Source organism: Lontra canadensis, unplaced genomic scaffold (assembly GCF_010015895.1).
Source record: "Lontra canadensis isolate GAN:19392208 unplaced genomic scaffold, GSC_riverotter_1.0 scaffold11, whole genome shotgun sequence".
In the NCBI taxonomy this organism is placed as follows: Eukaryota; Metazoa; Chordata; class Mammalia; order Carnivora; family Mustelidae; genus Lontra; species Lontra canadensis.
In genome coordinates this window covers 19,749,533-19,771,577 of record NW_022631005.1, presented here as the reverse complement: position 1 = coordinate 19,771,577, position 22,045 = coordinate 19,749,533, and the positions used below count along the sequence as shown (strand labels likewise).

Genomic DNA, 22,045 nt, shown 5'->3' with positions numbered 1-22,045 from the left:
TGTTCTTTGGGTGTTGAGTTTGATAAGTTCTTTATAGATTTTTAGATACTAGCCCTTTATCTGATATGTCATTTGCAAATATCTTCTCCCATTCTGTGAGTTGTCTTTTGGTTTGTTGATTGTTTCCTTTGCTGTGAAAAAGTTTTGATCTTGACAAAGTCCCAATAGTTCATTTGTGCCCTTGCTTCCCTTGCCTTTGGCGATGTTTCTAGGAAGAAGTTGCTACAGCTGAGGATGAAGAGGTTTCTGTCTGTGTTCTTTTCAAGGATTTTGATGGATTCTTTTCTCACATTGAGGTTTTTCACCCATTTTGAGTCTATTTTTGTGTGTGGTATAAGAAAATGGTCTAGTTTCATTCTTCTGCATGGGGCTGTCCAATTTTCCCAACACCATTTGTTGAAGAGACTTTTTTCCACTGGACATTCTTTCCTGCTTTTTCAAAGATTAGTTGACCATAGAGTTGAGAGTTCATTTCTGGGCTCTCTATTCTGTTCCATTGATCTATGGGTCTGTTTTTGTGGCAGTACCATACTGTCTTGATGATGACAACTTTGTAATAGAGCTTGAAGTCTGGAATTGTGATGCCACCAATTTTGGTTTTCTTTTTCAAGGGCCTTTTCTGGTCTTTTCTGGTTCCATATAAATTTTAGGATTATTTGTTCCACTTTTTTAAAACAAATTGATGGCATTTCGATAGGGATTGTATTAGATGTGTAGATTGCTCTAGGTAGCATAGACACTGTCACAATATTTGTTCTTCCAATCCATGAGTGTGGAATGTGTTTCCATTTCTTTGTGTCTTCCTCAATTTCTTTTGTGAGTACTTTATAGTTTCCTGAGTACAGATTCTTTGCCTCTTAGGTTGGGTTTATCCCTAGGTATTTAATGGTTTTGGGTACAATTGTAAATGGGACTGACTCCTTAATTTCTCCTTCTTCTGTCTTGTTGTTGGTGTAGAGAAATGCAACTGATTTCTGTGCATTGATTTTATATCCTGACCCTTCCCTGAATTCCTGTATGAGTTCTAACAGTTTTGGAGTGGAGTCTTTTGGGTTTTCCACATAAAGTAACATATCATCTGCAAAGAATGAGAGTTTGACTTCTTCTTTGCCAATTTGTATGCCTTTTATTTCTTTTTGTTGTCAGATTGCTGAGGCTAGGACTTCTAGTACTATGTTGAATAGCAGTGGTGATAGTGGACAGCCCTGCCATGTTCCTGATCTTAGGGGAAAAGCTCTCAGTTTTTCCCCATTGAGAATGATATTTGCTGTGAGTTTTTCATAGATAGCTTTGATAACATTGAGGCATGTACCCTCTGTTCCTACACTTTGAAGAGTTTTGATCAAGAAACATCTATTGAGAGTATCATATGGTTCTTGTTCTTTCTTTTATTAATGTATTATATCACACTGATTGATTTGTGGATGTTGAACCAAACTTGAAGCCCTGGAATAAATCCCATTTGGTCGTGGTGAATAATCCTTTTAATGTACTGTTGGATCCTGTTGGCTAGTACTTTGGTGAGAATGTTTGCATCCATGTTCATCAAGGAGATTGGTCTGTAATTCTCTTTTTTGATGGGGTCTTTGTCTGGTTTGGGGATCAAGGTAATTCTGGCCTCATAAAATGAGTCTGGAAGTTTTCCTTCCATTTCTATTTTTTTGGAACAGTTTCAGGAGAATAGGTATTAATTCTTCTTTAAATGTTTGGTATAATTTCCTGGGAAGCTATCTGGCCCTGGACTCTTGTTTTTTGGGAGATTTTTGGTGACTGCTTCAGTCTCCTTACTGGTTATGGATTTGTTCATGTTTTCCATTTCTTCCTGGTTCAGTTTTAGTAGTATATATGTTTCTAGGAAGGCATCCATTTCTTCCTGATTGACAAATGTGCTAGTGTATAGTTGCCCATAATATGTTCTCGTAATTATATTTCTTTGGTGTTGGTTGTGATCTCTCCTCTTTCACTCATGATTTTATTAATTTGGTTGTTTTTTCTTTTTGATGAGTCTGGCTGTGAGTTTATCAGTCTTATTAAATCTTTCAGAGAACCAACTCTTAGTTTTGTTGATTTTTTTTTCTACCATTCTTTTGGTTTCTATTTCATTGATTTTTGTTCTGAATTTTAATACTTCTCTTCTGATGGGTTTAGGCTTTCTTTTCTATTCTTTCTCTAGCTTCTTTAGGTATAGGATTAGGTTATGTACTTGAGACCTTTCTTGTTCATTGAGAAAGGCTTGTATCACTATATACTTTCTTCTCAGGACTGCCTTTGCTGTGTCCCAAAGATTTTGAACAGTTGTGTTTTCATTTTCATTTGTTTCCATGATTTTTTTCAATTCTTCTTTGATTCCCTGGTTAACTCACTCATTCTTTAATAGGATGCTCTCTGGCCTCCATGTATTTGAGTTCTTTTAAAATTTCCTCTTGTGGTTGAGTTCTAGTTTCAAAGCATTGTGGTCTGAAAATATGCAGGCAATAATCCCACTCTTTTGGTACTGGCTAAGACCTGATTTGTGCCCCAGGATATTATCTATTCTGGAGAATGTTCCATATGCACTTGAGAAAAATGTATATTCTGTTGCTTTGGGATGGAATGTTCTGAATATATCTGTGATGTCCATCTAGTACAGTGTGTCATTTAAAGCCTTTATTTCCTTGTTGATCTTTTGCTTAAATGATCTGCCCATTTCAGTGAGGGAGTTGTTAACATCCCCTGCTATTATTGTATTATTGTAGATGTTTTTCTTTGATTTTGTTATTAATTAGTTTATATAATTGGCTTCCCCCATGTTAGGGGCATAGATATTTAAAATTCTTAGATCTTCTTGTTGGACAAATCCTTTAAGTATGATATAGCGTCCTTCCTCATCTCTTATTATAGCTTTTTGCTTAAAAATCTGATATAAGGATTGCCACTCCAGCTTTCTTTTGAAGTCCATTAGCTTGGTAAATGGTTTTCTACCTTCTCACTTTAAATCTAGTAGTGTCTTTGGATCTAAAATGAATTTCTTGTAGACAGCATATTGATGGGTCTTTTTTTTTTTTTATCTATTCTAGTTTCTTGTGTCTTTTGATTGGGGCATTTAGCTCATTTTCATTCAGGGTAACTATTGAAAGATAGGACTTTAGAGCCATTGTATTGCCTGTAAGGTGACTGTTACTGTGTATCGTCTCTGTTCCTTTCTGGTCTGTTACTTTTAGGCTCTCTCTTTGCTTACAGGACCCCTTTCAATATTTCTTATAAGACTGGTTTGGTGTTTGCAGATTCTTTTAGTTTTTGTTTGTCCTGGAAGCTTTTAATCTATCTTTCTATTTTCAGTTACAGCCTAGCTGGATATAGTATTCTTGGCTGAATATTTTTCTCATTCACTCCTCTGAATATATCTTGCAAGTCTTTTCTGGCCTTCCAGGTCTCTGTGGATAGGTCTGCTGCCAACCTAATATTTACCATTGTGTGTTACAGTCCTTTTGTCCCAAGCTGTTTTTAGGATTTTTCTTTGTCACTGATACTTGTAAGTTCTACTATTAGATGACAAGGTGTTGACCGATTTTTATTGATTTTGAGGGAGTTCTCTGTGCCTCCTGGATTTTGATGTTTGTTCCTTTTGTCAAATTAGGGAAATTCTCTGCTATATTTTGTTCCAATTTCTGCCCCTTCTCTTTTTCTTCTTCTTCTGGGATTGCAATTATTCTAATATTGTTTCATCTTATGGTATTACTTATCTTTCAAATCCTTACCTCGTGGTCCAGTAGTTGTTTATCTATCTTTTTCTCAACTTCTTTATTCTCCATCATTTGGTCTTCTATATCACTAATTCTCTCTTTTTTCTCATTTATCCTAGTAGTAGGAGCCTGCATTTTTGAGTGCACCTCATTAATAGCTTTTTTGAAATTTCAGCTTGTTTAGATTTCTTTTATTTCTCCAGAAAGGGATTCTCTAATGTCTTCCATGCCTTTCTCAAGCCCAGCTAGCACCTTGATAATTGTCATTCCAAACTCTAGTTCTGACATCTTACTAAGGTCCATATTGATTAGGTCCCTAGCTGTCAATACTGTCTCTTGTTCTTTTATTTATTTATTTATTTATTTATTTTTGAGGTGAGTTTTTCCATCTTGTCATTTTATCTATATTAGAATAGATGAATTAGGAAACAAAATACTAAAAGAGTAACAACGACCCCAGAAAAAATATAAACTAACCAAATCGGAAGAGACCTGAAACTGGGGGGAGAAGAAAGGAGAAGAAAAAAAAACTATATATATATATATATATATATATATATATATATATATACACACATATATATATATATGTGTGTGTGTGTGTGTGTGTGTGTGTGTATACCTATACATATACATACATATGTATATATGTATAGGTATATATATATGTACATGTTAGACTGGTGAATAGAACAAAGCCACACATTTGATTTTGTGTGTATTTTGGTCTGTTAGAAGAAAATTTTACAGAAGGAAAAACTCATATATATACACACACATAAACACACACACACACAGACACACACATAAGTAAGGGTAAACATGATGAAGGGATGGAATATTACTGTAAAGATAAAAATTAAGAAAGATTCTAAAAAAGGAATTGATAAGAAGTTGGTTGAAAAAAATGTTAAAAAAAAAAAAAAAGGAAAGAATGAGATCAGGCTGGAGACTAGAACAAAGCCATGCCCTAGATTTAGGGTATACTTTGATCTGTTAGAAGAAATTGTATCCCATAATTTTAAAGAAAGAAAAACTTATATGTATACAAAAATAAAGTTAAATACAATGAAAGGATAGAATATGACTAAAACAATGAAAATTAAAAAAGATTTTTTAAAAAGGTATTGACAAGATAAAATAGTTTAAAAGTTTCAAATAGGAAAGAGGAAAAATTTTAAAAAATCAAATAAGAAAAAAATAAAATTAAAAAAATTTACTTTGAAAGACTAAAGAATCATGGGGAAAAAACTATGAATTCTATGTGTTCCATTCCTCTAGGTCTAGAGTCCTGTAGTTCTCATTGATTGGTGAACTTGGTCTTGGCTGGATGTTCTTGCCAATCTTCTGGGGGAAAGGCCTGTTGCAGTGTTTCTCAAATGTCTTTCTTTGCCCAAGGCGGAATTACACCTCCTTTACCAGGGGCCAGGTTAAGTAATCTTCTTGGTCTTGGTCTTGCTCTTGTGGTAGCTTTTGTTCCCTGAATGCTTTTCCTACAACTTTGGAGGGGAAGAATGAAGATAGCAGCCTCCAAATCTCTGACCCTGTAGAAGCCCAGAGCTCAGGGTTCCAGTCCTCTGTGCACCCTCAGAGAAAAGCGGTCAATCCCTCCTGTCTCCCTGGTCTCCAGCTGCACTTTGAGCTCACCCAGCCTGTGACTGAGCATTTCTATCTCTGGTGCACAGCCCCTTTTGGAGTCTCCAAACCCAGCAGATTCTTGCACCCTGTTTCTGCGCCACTCCTCCTGGAGGCTGAAGGAGGGGGTCTTCCTGGATCTGTCACCTGTGGAGTCCCTACTTGAAGAGCAGTGGTCCAACTATACCTTAGATCACAGTTTAAGGTAATTCTGAGCTGTGAGTCCACCTCTCAGCTCTGTCTTTGCAGCTGGCTTCCCCGCTCCTGTCCCTGGAAGCTCTTCTGCATTCAGGCACCCCTGGTCTTTTTGTTACCCTGCAGGTCCTGAGACTGCCCTGTCCCTGTGAGTGCTCCAACCCCTGCTTAGCCTCTGGAGTGTTGTCCCTCAGTAGAGTAGACTTCTAAAAATCCAATATTGTGCTCTGCTGCTCTACAGCTTGCCAGGAGCTGACCCCTCTCCCCATGGGCTATCTTCCTGTATATCGCCTAGGATTCACTTCTCTGCAACTCCTACCTTCCAGTAAGTGGTCGCTTTTCTGTTCCTCAAAATGCTGCTATTCTTTTCTTCAATCTCCTGTTGAGTTTGTAAGTGTTCAGAATGGCTTGATAACTATTTAGCTGAACTCCTGGGACCTGAGGATATTTAGGTCCCCCTTTCCCCCCTACTTCCCCCCCCCCCGCCCCTCACCCCGTCCCAGTTCCAACATATTTTATGTCTTATATATGCAAGTGTTCTTAATGTAACTTCCAGGAAATTAGATATGTGATGCATCTAAATTTTAATTTGCCTAAAAAAAAGCAACCTTACCTGTGATTTTCATGTCAACATGGATTTTTCTGGGATTTACTAAGGTTCTTGAAAACCAAAGTGATGTTGTACTCCATTTTTAATATCCTCTAAGAAAATACAGAAATCTGAAAAGCTTTATGATCAAGGAGGATTTTATTATCTTCATCAGAAATATATTGTTAGGATCATCAGAAATATATCTTCATCAGAAATATATCTTCATCAGAAATATATCTTCATCAGAAATATATTGGGCTGTTTCCATAATAATGTGGATACTGTAGATAATGCTGCCTTAAGCATGAGGTATATGTATCCCTTTGAATTTTCATCAGAGAAAGACAAATAGAATATGATTTTACTCATATGTGGAATTTAAGAAGCAAGACAAACAGACAAAGGGGAAGAAAAAGAGAGGAAAACCAAGAAACAGGCTGTTTTTTTTTTCTTTTTTAAAGATTTTTATTTATTTATTTATTTATATTTATAAAGATATTTATATCTTTATTTGTTATTTATTAAAGATATTTATTTATTTATTTGACAATGGGAGAGAGAGAGAGAGTGAGAGAGAGAAAGCACAAGAAGTGGCAGCACAAGCAGAAGGAGAAGCAGCTTCTCCATCAAGCAAGGGGCCTACCAGGGCTCAATCCCAGGACCCTGGGATCATGACTTAAGCCAAAGGCAAACACTTAACTGACTGAGCACCCAGGCACTCCAAGAGAGAGACTCTTAACTATGGAGAAAAAAACTGATGGCTTGCAAGAGGAGGTGGGTGGGGAATGGGTGAAATAGGTATTGGGGATTAAGGAGGACACTTGTGACAAGCATCAGCTATTGTATGAAAGGTTTGAATTACTATATTGTATACCTGAGACTAATACTACTCTGTGTTAACTGGCTGGAATTTACATAAAAAGTGGAAAAAAAAAAAGAAATCTTAGATTATCCTATAATACAAAGAGACATTTTTAACACAGAGCTTACTTGAAGAGAGTAGGCAAAAGGTACCCCATCACATACAACTTCTTTAATAGTATCGGAAGAAATTGCATATGTCTTTTGGAAACCGTGGTAAATTAGGTCTTATTTCAATACAATGAGATCGATTAGGTAAGTTGGACATGCCCTCTGAAATTTGGAATGTTATGCCAAGAATGTGTTCCTGAATACTGAATTCTTGAAATGGTACCCCGCATTTTTGAAAAGAGCCATTTTAGCTAACATCCAGTTTACACATGTTAACATATAGTTAGTATATATGTTATCTCTGTAGTGAAAACAAATCCATGAAATGAAACACTTTAGGGGTTTGTATAGATAAAAAATATGTACTCAAAAAGTGATAAAATTACTATCACATGCATTGTGTTACGTTGTTTGAGCATGGCTTGGATAGGTTGGGGCTGATTTTAGGATAAGTAACTGCCATGTTTGATCATGGGGTGCTTTAATACCACCTTCAAAGACAATACTAGGATTTCAAGGAATCACTGAAATGATGACCCATGATTTAACATGCATGATTTAATCCCCAAGTCCAGGTGAAAGAAAGCAACTTTAAAATAAGTTAAATTACATATATCATAAATTAATATTAATATTAATAGAAATGCAGAAACAGATAACAGTAGATTTAAGATATAGATATATATCTATATCTTATATATATCTATATCATATAGATAACACTTTAAAAACAAAGGTTCTATTATTCACAAATTATCTTTATTAATTATAGTTACTTAAATGGGTAATTCAAAATGATAGAAAAAACAAAGGCCTTGTACTTGATGGTCAACAGATGCTATTGGCTTAATTATGGACTTATATTCAATTATGAGGGTCTAAAGTCTGAAATTCTTCATCTTTTCATGTAAGTTTTGATATGTAGAGTATGTGTCATTTTAAATATTAAATATGATTTGCCAGATTTTTCTAGTCATTTCATTTATACAAAACTGATTGTTCTTTTGTTGAAATCTGCACTCAAAGATAAATCGAATTTGGCACTTCCTTCTTGCCATACAGTGAACTGGCCATAGCGATAACTAGGTCGTATCTTAGCCAAATGGTCTGTAATGGGAAACTGGCACATCATAAGTCTAGTGGCATGAAAGTGATTTTTTGTAAAGAAGAAATGACACACATTTAACCAGAGCTTGTTAAAATCTTCAAGCTGCCGTTTCTATCTCAGATACAACCATCAAAGGGAGCAGAGTGGCCCTGTTCTTTATCCCTATCATAATAGTTCCACTGAAATATGCAGGATATTTAGGATTTTAGGTATAGGCCTTTTATCAATGTCTCTTCAGTATACCACTTAACACACGAATGCCTTTTTAAAATGCAGCTGGTGAAGTCAAATAAAATCATCCTACATTTTAATAATAGAAACGAAATAAAGGGACCATGTTTTAATTACATATAGATAGTAAGGTTTTCTTCTAAGGCTCAAAAAGGCTTTTATTCATAGGTTAATTTAAGGAAACAATTGAGCTTGAAATGCATGAAAAATACTGTCATCTTATGAAAAAAATGGATTCTGGGTTTAAAAAAAAACAGTAATTGAAGTAAAAACGAGGTAGTAATTTTAATAGTCTATTGATTTCAGTCAAAAAGGGAGGATACAATTTGGGCACCTTATTAATAATTCTTTTTTGGAGTTGTATGAATTGGAAGCTACTCTGTTGGGTTAACTCAATTAGAAGTGCTTGCAGATAATCATAAATCTCTTCATCTTAAGTGCATCATTAATTTTATGACAAAATTAACCCAACACCATTTGAGCAACAGGCAAATCTTGACAGCTTTTTTTTTTTTTAAGACCATTCTAGTTGATATTTGAGGGGTCCACAAACAATTTTAACAGTTCACTAGGTTTTAACTTTGAAACTACTATAGCTGATGGGATCCTAGGATCAGCAGTGACATTATTATTTCTATGGTCCTGTGGGAACGGTAAATGAACAACACAGCTAGCTGTGTTACATGAAACCTTTCCTTACCACACAGAACCATCCTTGATGTGTTCATTCTAACAGGGAAGATTACTTTCAGCTTTCTGCTTGCAGTGTTCTGATAACCTTGCATATTTAATTGTAATTGAGAGTCAAATGACTTCTACAGAGAATGCATTTTAATTAGCTATCAAATGAATTAGGAAGCTGTTTGTCTAGATTTTCTTTCTTTGTACTAATTAATTGAGAGTCAAGGGTTGGGATCTTGTCTTGCAGAATCCATTGAAGACATTCATTTCAAATATTTATATATATCCACTTACAAGCATAGGACTCAGAGTTCATTTTACAATCTAATATAGGCCAAAAAGGAGCATTTCCATGAATGTGCTGGCATCATGCTGCAAGTAATAATGATGGCAAAGTAAATATTCAAAAAGGTTTATATTTTCTGCTGCAATATTTAAGGTGAATAAAAGTGCACTATTTTAAATATCATTAAGTAAGCAAAAGAGAAATCTATAGGCAAAGATTATATCTTTTTTTTTAAAAAGATATTGTTTATTTATTTGACAGACAGAGATCTCAAGTAGGTGGAGAGGCAGGCAGAAAGAGAGAGAGAGAGGAGGAAGCAGGCTCCCCATTGAGCAGAGAGGCCTATGTGGGGCTTGATCCCAGGACCCTGAGATCATGACCTGAGCCGAAGGCAGAGGTTTAACCCACTGAGCCATCCAGGTGCCCCCAAAGATTATATCTTAATAGAACAAAACTTATATTAAAAATAAAGTGCAAGTAACACCAAATTTGAAGAGTCCATAGAAAATAAATGGAATGTAGAATTCAAGTAGTGTTTTTCATTTAGTTACCTAAAAACATTTAGGCAAAAAAAATAATTTAGTTCTAAACTTCACCTTATGTCTGGAGTTTTATAGCACTACCAAAATGGTCACAATAATGTAAGTCTTGCAAACGATTTTCAATTATAAACCTATAAATATCCACCTAGAAAGTTCGCATTTGGCATGGTTATATTTACTAAACATTTGAATGACCTCCCCATGTCACTGTGTGGTTCTGCAAAGTGTGAGATGACTCAGGATCCTGAAGAAGGTTGGGGGCACCTGGGTTACTCAGTTGGTTAAGCATCTGATTCTCAAGTCGTGATCTCAGGGTCATGGGATCAAGCCCTGTGTTGGGCTCCATGCTCAGTGCAGTCTGTTGAGGATTCTCTTTCTCTCCCTCTGCCCCTCTTGTGTGTGCATGCACACTCTCTTTCTCTAAAATCAATCAATCAATCTATCTATCTTTTAAAAAAAAAGGTGGGTGAACATAGTTCTATGGTCAAAGTGAATGCATATTACTCTTCTTCAAGCATTAAAGAGATTTTTAATCTTTCCTCTGATAGTGATTTAAGAAATGCATTTGCCAGATCAATAGCTGCAAACAAAGTGCCACAGTTTGTTTGTTTGGTTTATTTATTATTTAGATAAATGGTTTAAGATGGGATTCACCACCACCACATCTTTTAAATCTTTAATTGTGCCATAAATCTCTGAAATTTCTCTGGGAATTTGTTTTTGTTTTTATTTTACTATTTGGCCAGAACATAGGGCAGTTTGGGGAACATCCACTTAGCCCTTAATATAAGGGCTTTTCCTCCCCCAGTGCATGTCAGTGTTGTGCCAGATCCTCAGTATATGCATCTCAATTGTGTACTGACGGGACAGAGAATAACTTCTGGTTAGATCCTTGGATGTACTAATCCACTATATGAGAAACTCGGGCCAGAACTTTATTCTTTACTTGGAGTCCAAACACCCCCACTAAATGGGAGGCATGATGATTTTAAGGTACCTTGTTATCTTCATCCATTTGGATGCTATATTCAACAACTCTCACAAGTTTTGAGTATTTCCTTTTTTCATTGCAAAGTTAATACTAGTAATTGACATAGAACCCTTTGGTCTTCTGACCTACACCGTGTACCTTAAGTTGATTATTACCCAACCTGTTTATTTTGTTTTTTAAGCCTTAAATAAGTCATCCAATAATACAATGTTTATAATTACTGTTGTTCCATATTGTTTAAGAGTCACAGCTGTCATATAAGTCAATGCTTAATCTTCTTTTTTTTTAATTAATTTATTTATTTGAGGGAGACAGAGTGAAGACAGGGGGAGGGGTAAAGGGAGAAGGGCAGAGGAAAAGGCAGAGGAAAGAAACTCAAGCAGACTTCCCTCAGAGCCTGGAGCCTTGCACAGGACTCAATCTCACGATCCTGAGACCATAACCTGAGTCAAAATCAAGAGCTGGCACTTAACAAACTGAGCCAAACAGGTGGCCCTTGATCATCTATCTATAATTCAACCTAGTCCCTGCTAGTGGGACTGTTAGAAATTGTGGTGTTCCACATATCAGGGTAATCATCACCCCACTTATCCCAAACAATGGGGTCTTTTTTATATATGACTGATGGGTGACTTTCTTTTAGAATTCCTTCCTGATATTTCGCTTTGTCAGGCTCCTTCATATTCCCCAAAGCAGAGCTTGAGACAAAGGCTTTATGCAGTTTATATTGGATTGTGATCTGGAGACTATGGAAGGAAAACTGGGACTAGTACGAAAGCTATACAGATGGATATTTTCAAATTGATTACTGCTGTGTGAAACTTGGGCTGGTTTCTCAGAGAACTTCAGAAGAAACAGGAAGAATGAAGCAGAAAATTAGCTAAAATGAGGATGTGATATTTTTTATTGGTTAATGTTGCTCCATTGGTTAATGTTTGTTCCATGGAGCATTGACACCTTCAAATTCCCAGGTCACACGTGCCTGAGTTCCAGGTGGATTCCTGCAGACTTTCTTGCTCTCCCCATGGTCGGTCCTTTTTCATTTGTTGTCAAATAATCGTCAACTTAGAGTGCAGCTTGAGTAAGGAAGAACTGTAAACCTGGATGATATGAGGGGGAGCACATTCTAGAGTGGATCATAAAAGAGTTGGACCACTGAGGAAGAATATGAGAGAATTTATTTAACATCATGGGGAGAACATCTAGAGCTTGTCTTTTGCACTAACTCAGAGATGCCCAAGGGCAGAAAGCAAGAGTAAAGGCCAAATAATGCCTCTCAAATATGTGTATAACCTAATCCCTGAAATCTGTGCATATGTTACCTTACTGCTAAAAGGGACTTTGCAAATTTATTTAAGGTTGTGGACCTTAAAATGAAGAGATTTTCTAGGTTGGTTCAATCTAAATCCATGACCACTTAAACACAACAGACTTTCTCTGGCTGAAGGGGTAAGGGATCAGCAAAAGGGAAACCAGGGAGATTATAAATCTCAAAGAAATATGACACATGGTTCTGGAATGTTCTGGGGGGATTCCCCCCCCATATTCTTTATCAAGATGCAAATCTTGGGTCTGTATTAGAAATCTGTATTAGAATCTGTATTAGAAAAGTAAGTGGGTAGCCATCCTTCCACTGAACAGTCACTGCCCACAATCCATGGTACTACAGTCTTTCAAAGAGTGATGCTGCCAGAAAATAGACAGATACCTAGGACCCTTTCTAAGAAAGGGAAGGGGTGTGGATGCACTGGAGAAGTTTGTCTCTCTCCTGTTGAATTTATAGAAGGTTAGAGCACAACATAGGGCATGATATTTGGGGATGTAGCTGAATGTGGATTACAGAAAAGAATCTGGTACTATGGCAAACAGGAGCATTGACATTTTTATGCACTTCTTTGTTTCATTATTTAAGTAAATAAAAATATAGTGATATGAGAATGAAAATAATCACACTGGGTTTTACGAGAGATTCACTAGGATGTAAGAGGGAGAAATGGTCCAGGAGTTATAGGCCTAAGAAAGATATTTAAGAGGCATAAATTGATGGAATGTGGGAAAAAGTACATATTGCATATACTATGTATATGGACAGCATTGGAAGTACAGTGTTTTCTCTGTAAATAAAAATCAATAAATAGTAAAGAAAAACATAAGAAGGACCTTTGGCTATTACTAATTTTAATTTAATAGCAAAGGGACATGAAGGCATTGTTCCATAGGCTTACAGAATTGTTGAAAAAGAGAACTTCTGAAAACTGGTTGGTATTGTGAGTAGGAAACAATTACTACGACACCTCAGCGGAAAGCCATGAGAAAAAAATACACTAAACAGGACAAAAGAAAAACTAAGTTAAGAAGGAAGCTGAATAAAAAAAAAGGACAGACTCATTCCCGAGGTACACGCATACATGAAAAATCAATTGAATCTGCAGGGAAAAAGATCAACTAAAAATGCAGGGCAGAAACTTGAAAATCTCTTCTAAAATGAAAGAAAAAAAATTATTAAAATGATACAGGTGTGAGAAAAAAAGACTTAACCTAAGAACTTCTGTGTATTAAATCAATTTGGACAAAAGTAATAAAAATACCTTGAAGAAAATGAATCTCATCTATAAACGTTTTAAGTAGACAAAATTAATAAAAAACATAAGTGCATATGTGGCAAAATATTTTTATTATAATTTGTTTTGTGTTTTTAAGTCTGGGGAGAAATGTTACAAAAAAAGAAAAATCTGTTTGGTCTCAGACTTATCCTTAACAACATTGAATACCAGCAGGCAGTGTGAGGCAGGTGCAACTTAATTTTGCAAGAAATGGAAAATCTCCATACGTTGAGTTGAGTTGACATTTCTTTTTGAAGACCTTAGAGAAATGTTTGTATAAATACAACAGCTCAGCAATATACCACAGATAAAGGCTTTTTATAAGTATACTTGATGAAATATACCAATAAAATTAGACTTAAATAAAAATAAAGAATGAAAAAATCGTGTAGTAAAAGGAATGAAGATTAAAAAGAGAAACACTTAAATTTGAAAATATTCCAATTAATAAAAAGAAGACAAAAATATAAAAATACTACTTCATTTAATATTTGTCAAAATAAAACCACAAACTGCACCAAAACTATGAGGGTAAGTTAGATTAGGGGAGTCTAAGGATATTAAACTTCTCATGTTAGAGGGGAAAAGAGAGAGACATTTTAAAATTTTGGATGTAATTATTAGTACATTTTTAAAAGTTAAAATTATTTAACAGTAAAACAAATAATAAATAAATAACTTTCAAATCGAAAGACAAAAATAAAGCCATGCAATATGAAGTCTGTATAGGATAAACAGAAGCTGAATAAAAATAAGTAACCAAATAAAAGCCCAGGAAAGACATAAAAACAAATATTCCAATGTTATATTTTAGAAGCAGGATAGAAAATTTAAATTTTTGCATGAGCCTACAACAAATGAAAATTCTTTAAAATGGTAACTGGTTATTTCTAGTGTTTTAACTTAGTGGTAGTTTTTCTTTTTTCTTTATATTTATTTTCTAATTTTCTAAAATGACTTTTTTTTTTTTTCAATAGAATAAGCAATACGGGATACAGGTTATAACAAAATAGTCGATGAGGAATACTGGCCTTCTGTACTGTCACTTTGGATAGGAAAAACAGAGAAGCAAATGGAGAAGTTACCACTCTGGAGAAGAGTAGTGACTTTCTGAAATTATAAGCCAGAGAAGCTAAACATGACTGAATTTTACATAAAATAGGAGAGAAATGCCATCTTCACAATTAATGGGTCATCAGAGTCAGTGTGTGAAAATATATGGGGTGTGTGTTATTGTTGTTGTTGTGTACTTATATGGATTTCCACAAAATTACCATTGATGCTAGCTGACTGCAAGGACAGAGGTTACTCCTGTTTGCAATCTCATTGACCAGTTACTTCCTACCTAACTTTTGACATTATCTACTGACAAATACAGCTCACTCTAAACTTAAACTCTGTGTATTTTTTTTAAAAGATTTTATTTATTTATTTGACAGAGAGAGATCACAAGTAGGCAGAGCAGCAGGCAGAGAGAGAGGAAGGGAAGCAGGCTCCCTGCTGAGCAGAGAGCCCGATGTGGGGCTTGATCCCAGGACCCTGGGATCATGACCTGAGCCAAAGGCAGAGGCTTTAACCCACTGAACCACCCAGGCGCCCTGTGTATTGTTTTTTAAGTATCTCCATAAACAGCCTCATATTTCAAACTCCTGATTTTTTTTCTCAATCATATTTCACAGTTTATGCTGTATGTGAATAAATATTTTCTCATTTATAGTTAAATTACTGACCTGAATAAGATGTGTATGATTTTTGTTATGGACCTTATCTTTTGAAAGTTTATGAGTTTTATTATTGGTTTCCCAAGTTACTATGGCATAAATAGCTAGAAATCAATTGCATCAGGACTTCATATTTTATGTATTAAAACTGCAGAAGAAACTACAGCTACAAAATTATCTTGGAGTGAACAAATGAGTAAAGCTTCAGTACTGCATTGCTTCAGTTCACTGTTATCTTACAAACCCCAGTTAAAGGGGCAGACTATCCATCAGAGAGAATAAACACATTCTAAACATAGAATTTATCAAATAGGCCATCTTTAGTACCAATTTTTCTTCTGATTTTTGATCACTTTGGATACAAAAAAAATGATAGCATTCACTAGAAACTATTTTTCAGACTAAGTTATAGTCATTTAGGTATAACTACTACAGAAAAGTTAAACCAAAGAACTCATTTCACTTCATTTTTTTTTTTAAACTGGATACATGAATAACACATTATGAAGTACATGTTCCTGGACCTGTGGATATTACATCATCAAAAACTAAATGTTGTTCTAAATAAAACTCTGTATATTGTTAATTACCTATATCTTTTTCTTGATGTGTTAACTTTCTGGGTATATTAGCAATGGAATTGGTAGCAGAACCAAAAAATACCATTTTCTCACTCTTTTTGTTGCCTTTCTCACATTCAAAATATATGGAAAAATCATTTTTTGGTGTGCTATATTATCTGGTAGTCATCTTCACAAAGAACTGCTTGAATCTCTCCTTTTCTTACAAGTTATAATTCAAGGAATTCTATTTAAATAATGATCCTAATTTATATCAAATTATATCATCTAATTTTGAAAAAGTTTTCATTAAATTGATGGAAACTGGAATGTAGCATTAGGTAAAGAAAACAGCTTTCAAAAAGTGGTGAGTTATATTTTGCTCAATTCAGTGGGATTCTTAATCTTTTATATTTTAATTTTTAAAGTAATACTACATGAAAAGCTTGACTATAAATAGTAGTGTTCTTAGAGAGGAATCAGATTTCACATCATGATTATCTGTTTGAAGATATGGACATGTGAGAGGCTTAAGGAAAATAAGCAGTGTATTTTTTTCCCTATTCCTTTCATCACATATACCAATTTCCCCAGTTAGGGTTTGGAAATTGTGGGTATTTTGCATATTATAGTTCATTTATAGTAGATATGACATACATTGAGTATTGAACTTCTTCATATCTGAGTCATCATAAAAACGGAAAGTAACATTTGTACAAGAAAAGTACAAGTTTAAATCTCAATCTCAAGAACCAACAAAATAAGCATATAATCAAATACAAAACAAAATAAAACATCATCATAAATGGCAGTAAATGGCCAAATAAAACACATGTATGTAAATTAAAATAGCCCAAATTTACACAAAACTGAGAGAGTTTCTAAATGAAACTTTCTCCTTTAGTTGGTTTTCCCTTTTTTGTTTTGTTTTGTTGTTTTATTGTATAGTCACTTTACTAATACCAAGTTTCTATAACTCATGTATCATCAGTATTAAAAACTTAAAAACTTGGAGGGAGCGCCATGATTCTCATGCTGAGGTGCCCTTCCTTCCTTCCTTCCTTCCTTCCTTCCTTCCTTCCTTCCTTCCTTCCTTCTTTTTTTCCCTCTTTTTGACTTAGCTATTTCATCCGAGAGCTTTTTAATAGTGGAAGGTAGAACACAGCCCTAGACCATTTGTTCTTAATAAGTGTAATTTTTTCCTCAGAAGAAATTTGGCAAAGTCTGTAGACATTTTGGTTGTTGCAACTTTGGGTGGTGTCAGTAACATTTAGTGGCTAGAAGGCAGAGATCCTGCTAAATATCCTTCCTTACAGAGGACAATAAAGAATTAACTGGGTCTAAATGTCTACAGGTTGGAACCCCATACTTTGGATGAATAGTCATTTTGGATAAGAAGGAGAATTCACCAGGAAGCATTCATTTTTAGAAAATATGTTCCATCAAAGCTTGAAGGAATGTTTTAGGAAGTATTTGGTGATGGCATTTATAAAGAATGGTAACCACAGAGGAAAATTATATATCTGAATTTCTTGCATTTATATGAGTTTTTGCATCAGAGAATTGAAAGAGCTAGAGCTATATAAATAGAATAAATTTAAGTAGTTGAAAAAATATCTTTGTCCTGTAAAGATTGAAGGCAAAATAATTGCAAAAAGAAAGACTATGAACTCTGATGTGGACTTGAATGAACCAGCATGGGATGGTAAATCATAATGTGGACATAAGGATCATGATAATGTAGATGGGACCTCGGGGTTAAAAAGTATATCCTGAATTCTCTCAACTATGGTTTTCATCAATGCTGTAGTGAGAAAACAGGTTGTTGTGCCAGACTCTGGGTGTTAGTTGTCTGTATATCATATATGATATGTTAATATTTATAACACTGGTAATTGTATCAAGATCATCTCAATCTCTAGGTTCTGTTTCTTTCAAATAATAATTTCAGTTACATTTATAAAGCTTTGATATAAAAAGTCCACTTTAGATAATATAACTCAAAGACAGCTCCAGTAAAACAGACCTTCCTGTATTTGCTTCTCCAGGATGATACTCCAGGATGATATATACCAATAACCATTCCACTTACAAAATAATGCCTACACAGAATCTAATGGAATCTGAGTTTTCCATAAAGTACACTTTCTGAGAATGGGAAAGGCAGGAAGAGCTTTGGCTTATTTCAACACAATTGTCACACTACTGTGTGTATAACCTACCTCTCTTTCTATTGTAATATAAGAATCCGTAATAAACAATATACCTTGGGGGAAAATACAAAACAAGGAAAATGTTTCTGCTTCAAGAAGAGAGAAAGTGCTTTCTCTATTGTGCTTTTAAAAGTGATGTAATGAAATCAACCCAACCCACACAGTATGCTCTAAGGATATAACAAAAATTATGTCTCATGTTTACTAAAATAGTTTCCTATGGATATTACAGTCCACAAAGAAAAGAATTTTCTTACTTTTAAAAACTACCCAACACAAGCACTTAAATATGTAGAATTTCATTTAAATAAGTCAGTCAACAATTTTTTATAAAGTCTTTAACACTTCATTGTAGAAACATAGGCAAAATGACTATTATAACCAAAATGAAAAATACTGTTCAATTTAAAAAATGTACTTAAACAAGAACCTGAAAAAGTTTATGATATGCATAACATTGTTCAAGCAAAATTGCACTAGTATTACATAAATCAATAGTTTATAAAGGCCTCAATATGGCAAAGTTTAGAAATAGGTAGTATGCATGCACATAGTACAACAAAAAGTCTCTTTATAAAACAGCAGTTTTTTAATGCTTGTACAAAGGGATAAAGAGCAACCACAAACATATTTCATCTGTTAGGTTAATACATTATGACAGCTAAAAGTCAGTCATGTCTATCAGAGGAACAAAAAGCCCTCCATACCTTGTGAATAAATCTTTTGTGCCTTTAAAGATATCCGTATAAAAATGCTATCCTTTTTTATACAACTTAAATAAATCGTACTTATTTCAATCAAAATTTGAAAACAAACAAACAAAAAAGTGAATGGGGTCCATGTATTTTGCATAACCAAAAGAAACTAGAGTACCAGAGTAACTGGTCAGCATTTACACTCTCCACCTTTGATTATGGACAAATAATTGTTCTTCTATAACCTTAAGTCACTTAAGAATATATTTTGAATAGGGCAAATATTGGATTAGTCATACTGTATATTGAAAATATTTACCAACTACTCTATACTATAATGGCTGCTTTACCTCTTTCTCTTGACCTAGCAAAGAGAATGCATTCACATAATAGAAGTTCTGTCATCAATTTGTGTGCTTATATATTATTGTTCTGTGTTCTGTGTTGTAAAGGATTGGGTTAATCTTCCACAAAATGCACATGACTAGGAAGAACTTCCTAAGGCATGAGTACCCATTGCCCTGTTGTGCTCTAGGCTGGCTATTTACCTCAGGACCGAGGGAGAACAAAAGGTCTTATCCCATAGCAAGTGTGGTCTTTCCACTTCTGGTTATATTTTTGCTATGTTCTACCACCTAAATATAACTGTTGTTTATAGGGTGTATATGTTTAGTATATCACATACAGTCCATTAAATTTTGGCAAACGTAGTCATAGGTATTCATGCAAATTATTAATTGTATATATTTTTAAAGTTTTTCCTCAAAATTTTCATCTATCGCTTGGCAATCTAAGGCTAATTTCAAAGCAGGTGATGCTGGACTTGTGAGGGCTAGATATTTTCAGTAGTCTGAATCAACCTTAATGGGCACAAAGAAGAGAGTTGACCATTCAATCATTCTTCCATCAGTTTAAATGGAAAAGTAAAATGACATTGTATTACAGCTTTCAGACCATATAATGAAAAAGTGCAGAGATTCTCTTCGTTGAATAAGTAGAAACAAAAAAGTTCATATAAAATAGATTGCTCATATTCACACTACAAAGGAATATGTTGTTTTAATTTTAACAAATCCAAAGGTGAATCATATCAGCAGCATTGTTGTAAATTGTATTGTAGTGCAGTTCTTTTTCATAAAAATACCATACAAATGGTCAATCAATAGTCATCAGCAAAAAGTAAAACCCAGAGAACTCAGAAAACAATTAGCCAGGAGAAAGATAAAGAAGGAGGTAATGCTGATGCCAAAACAAGTATAATACTGTTGGAACATACAAAAGTAATCCTTATATTTTATACATTTTTACAGCATATAAAAGGTATCACTGATTATGCCACTGTCTCCCTTATCCCAATTTCTATTTTCTTTGGAAGCAGTTCTTTCCTTTCATCAACACTTCCTAAGGAGTTCCGACAATTTTGCCCATCCATATATAGTTTTGCATACACTGGATTGGAGTAATTTGTTGTCTGCAGGAGAAAAAAAAATAAATTCAATTTTTATCTTCAATTCTGACCACCTTAATTATTTTCTAGGATGTCTGTCTTTCAATATTAATAACACTTATATGCAATACATTTAATTTTCTAAATAGTAATTATACATATGTAATTTAAATTCTGTTTACAGGCTTTAGTTGACTTTTGTGTGGTATTAGATAAAAACATAATTGTACGTTTTTCAGGTAAGTTATGAATCTAAGTAGAACTTTGACATAATAGTAAAAGCTCGAGGATATCTTTGTGAAGACAATATTCACTGAGACTTTATTTAAAAGCAGAAAACATTAAACCAAATCATCTTATTTTCAGTCCATGTGTTTGCCCCCTTACTACTACAGCAGTGGCAGGAAGGAGGTGTTTACAGAAGGTCATCTAATTGCTTAAGCTTATAATTGTTGCAATAGGAAGTTAAAAACAGAAAAAGAAAATAATAATAAAACATATTGGTGGAATAGATTTTAAAATAAAGAGTATTTTTGCTTCAAACAACTCATATGTATTTATTACTGTAAGTACTTTTGGACACTTCCAAGAAATTGTGAAGTTCATTGTCATCTTAATTTTCATAGAAACTCAGAGCACTTTGAAGTAGAATTGAGACATGCAGAAGTGATCTCTTTCAGTTGAAAAACATACAGTGTTTATTGTTTTATTAATTGCAACTTAACCCAAGAAATTATTGCCTACTTTTTGTTTAGTTTTGTCTTCCCAAATGCAGAACACTAAATCTTAGTTACAACAAAGAAACATATAATCTTTGAGACATGCAAATGAAACAACCATGATAAAAAATGAGAATGAAAAACAGCTGATGGGAGAGAGGTACAAGGGAGAACATACTCATCCTTAGGAAATTTTATACCTCTTATTTTGATCCCTCTTCCTTCTACCATAAGCCATGTAACTCAAAATCAAGTACCTTCCACTACAAACTAGTTATTTAATTAAAAAAAATTTTAAAGTGGTCTCATTAGGCCATTTCTAATTTCTCAACATGATGCCACACTTTGTAGTATATTTTTATTTAAATTGACATCAAACTTGCAAATACTAAACAAAACATCATAATAGGAAGTGAATAAAGCCAAACATGAATTTAAGTTTAAATTATTCAATTTAAATTTCTAGCTAGAGATATCTAAGAATAACAAATACTCATTTTTTATTGTTAAAGTGCTGTGACATTTTCAAAATCAGCAGAAGAGATATTTCTACTTAATAGCTTGTCTAAAATGATAACATGTTTTCTATGAAATCTTGCATAAGCAGGACATCTAACATAAGCCTCTGATTTTAATGCTGTTTTGAAATCTCTTGTTAATTAAAAACTCAATTAAAGACAGCCCCTATCTAAGTCTCGCCATTATCTTTCATTGCGAGGGGTTCTGTGATGGAATGGATATGGAATAATGAATTTTCTTCTCTCACCCCAGCAGTGAGTGGTCCTTTCAAATCAGAGTTTAGGTAGATGGGAGGCGCTGTGTGTGGAAGCTTGAAAGCACTGGACCCTCCCCCTATATACCTGGCCTGTATGTAAACAGAGAATTTTAGTTTCCAATCTAATATCATAGAATGATTTTCATTGACATAAACTCATATTAAGTCATAAAAATAGCATAAAAATACTCATTAGCCCTGGGACACAAACGGTGTGTTCATCATAGCTTTAGTAGATTGAGAAAAAAACATAAATATTGGATCTGTGATTTTTAAGTAGACATTTCTGTTACATACAGCTTACTGATAGACACGCCATACATCAAGATACCTCCATACATTTCTATTTATTTAACT

General features: G+C 34.2%; 1 protein-coding gene across 1 annotated transcript in view; it reads right to left on the bottom strand.

Annotated features, from left to right (window-relative positions):
* Positions 1 to 18,335: 18,335 nt before the first annotated feature.
* LRP1B (LDL receptor related protein 1B) overlaps positions 18,336 to 22,045 on the bottom strand; it is a 1,927,222-nt gene continuing 1,923,512 nt past the window's right edge. The window contains exons 91-92 of the mRNA XM_032856138.1: positions 21,680 to 21,778; positions 18,336 to 20,218 (exon numbers count right to left, since the gene is read on the bottom strand). Coding sequence (XP_032712029.1) covers positions 20,078 to 20,218; positions 21,680 to 21,778 — 240 coding nt within the window. The 3' untranslated portion in view covers positions 18,336 to 20,077. The remainder of the gene's footprint in view (positions 20,219 to 21,679; positions 21,779 to 22,045) is intronic.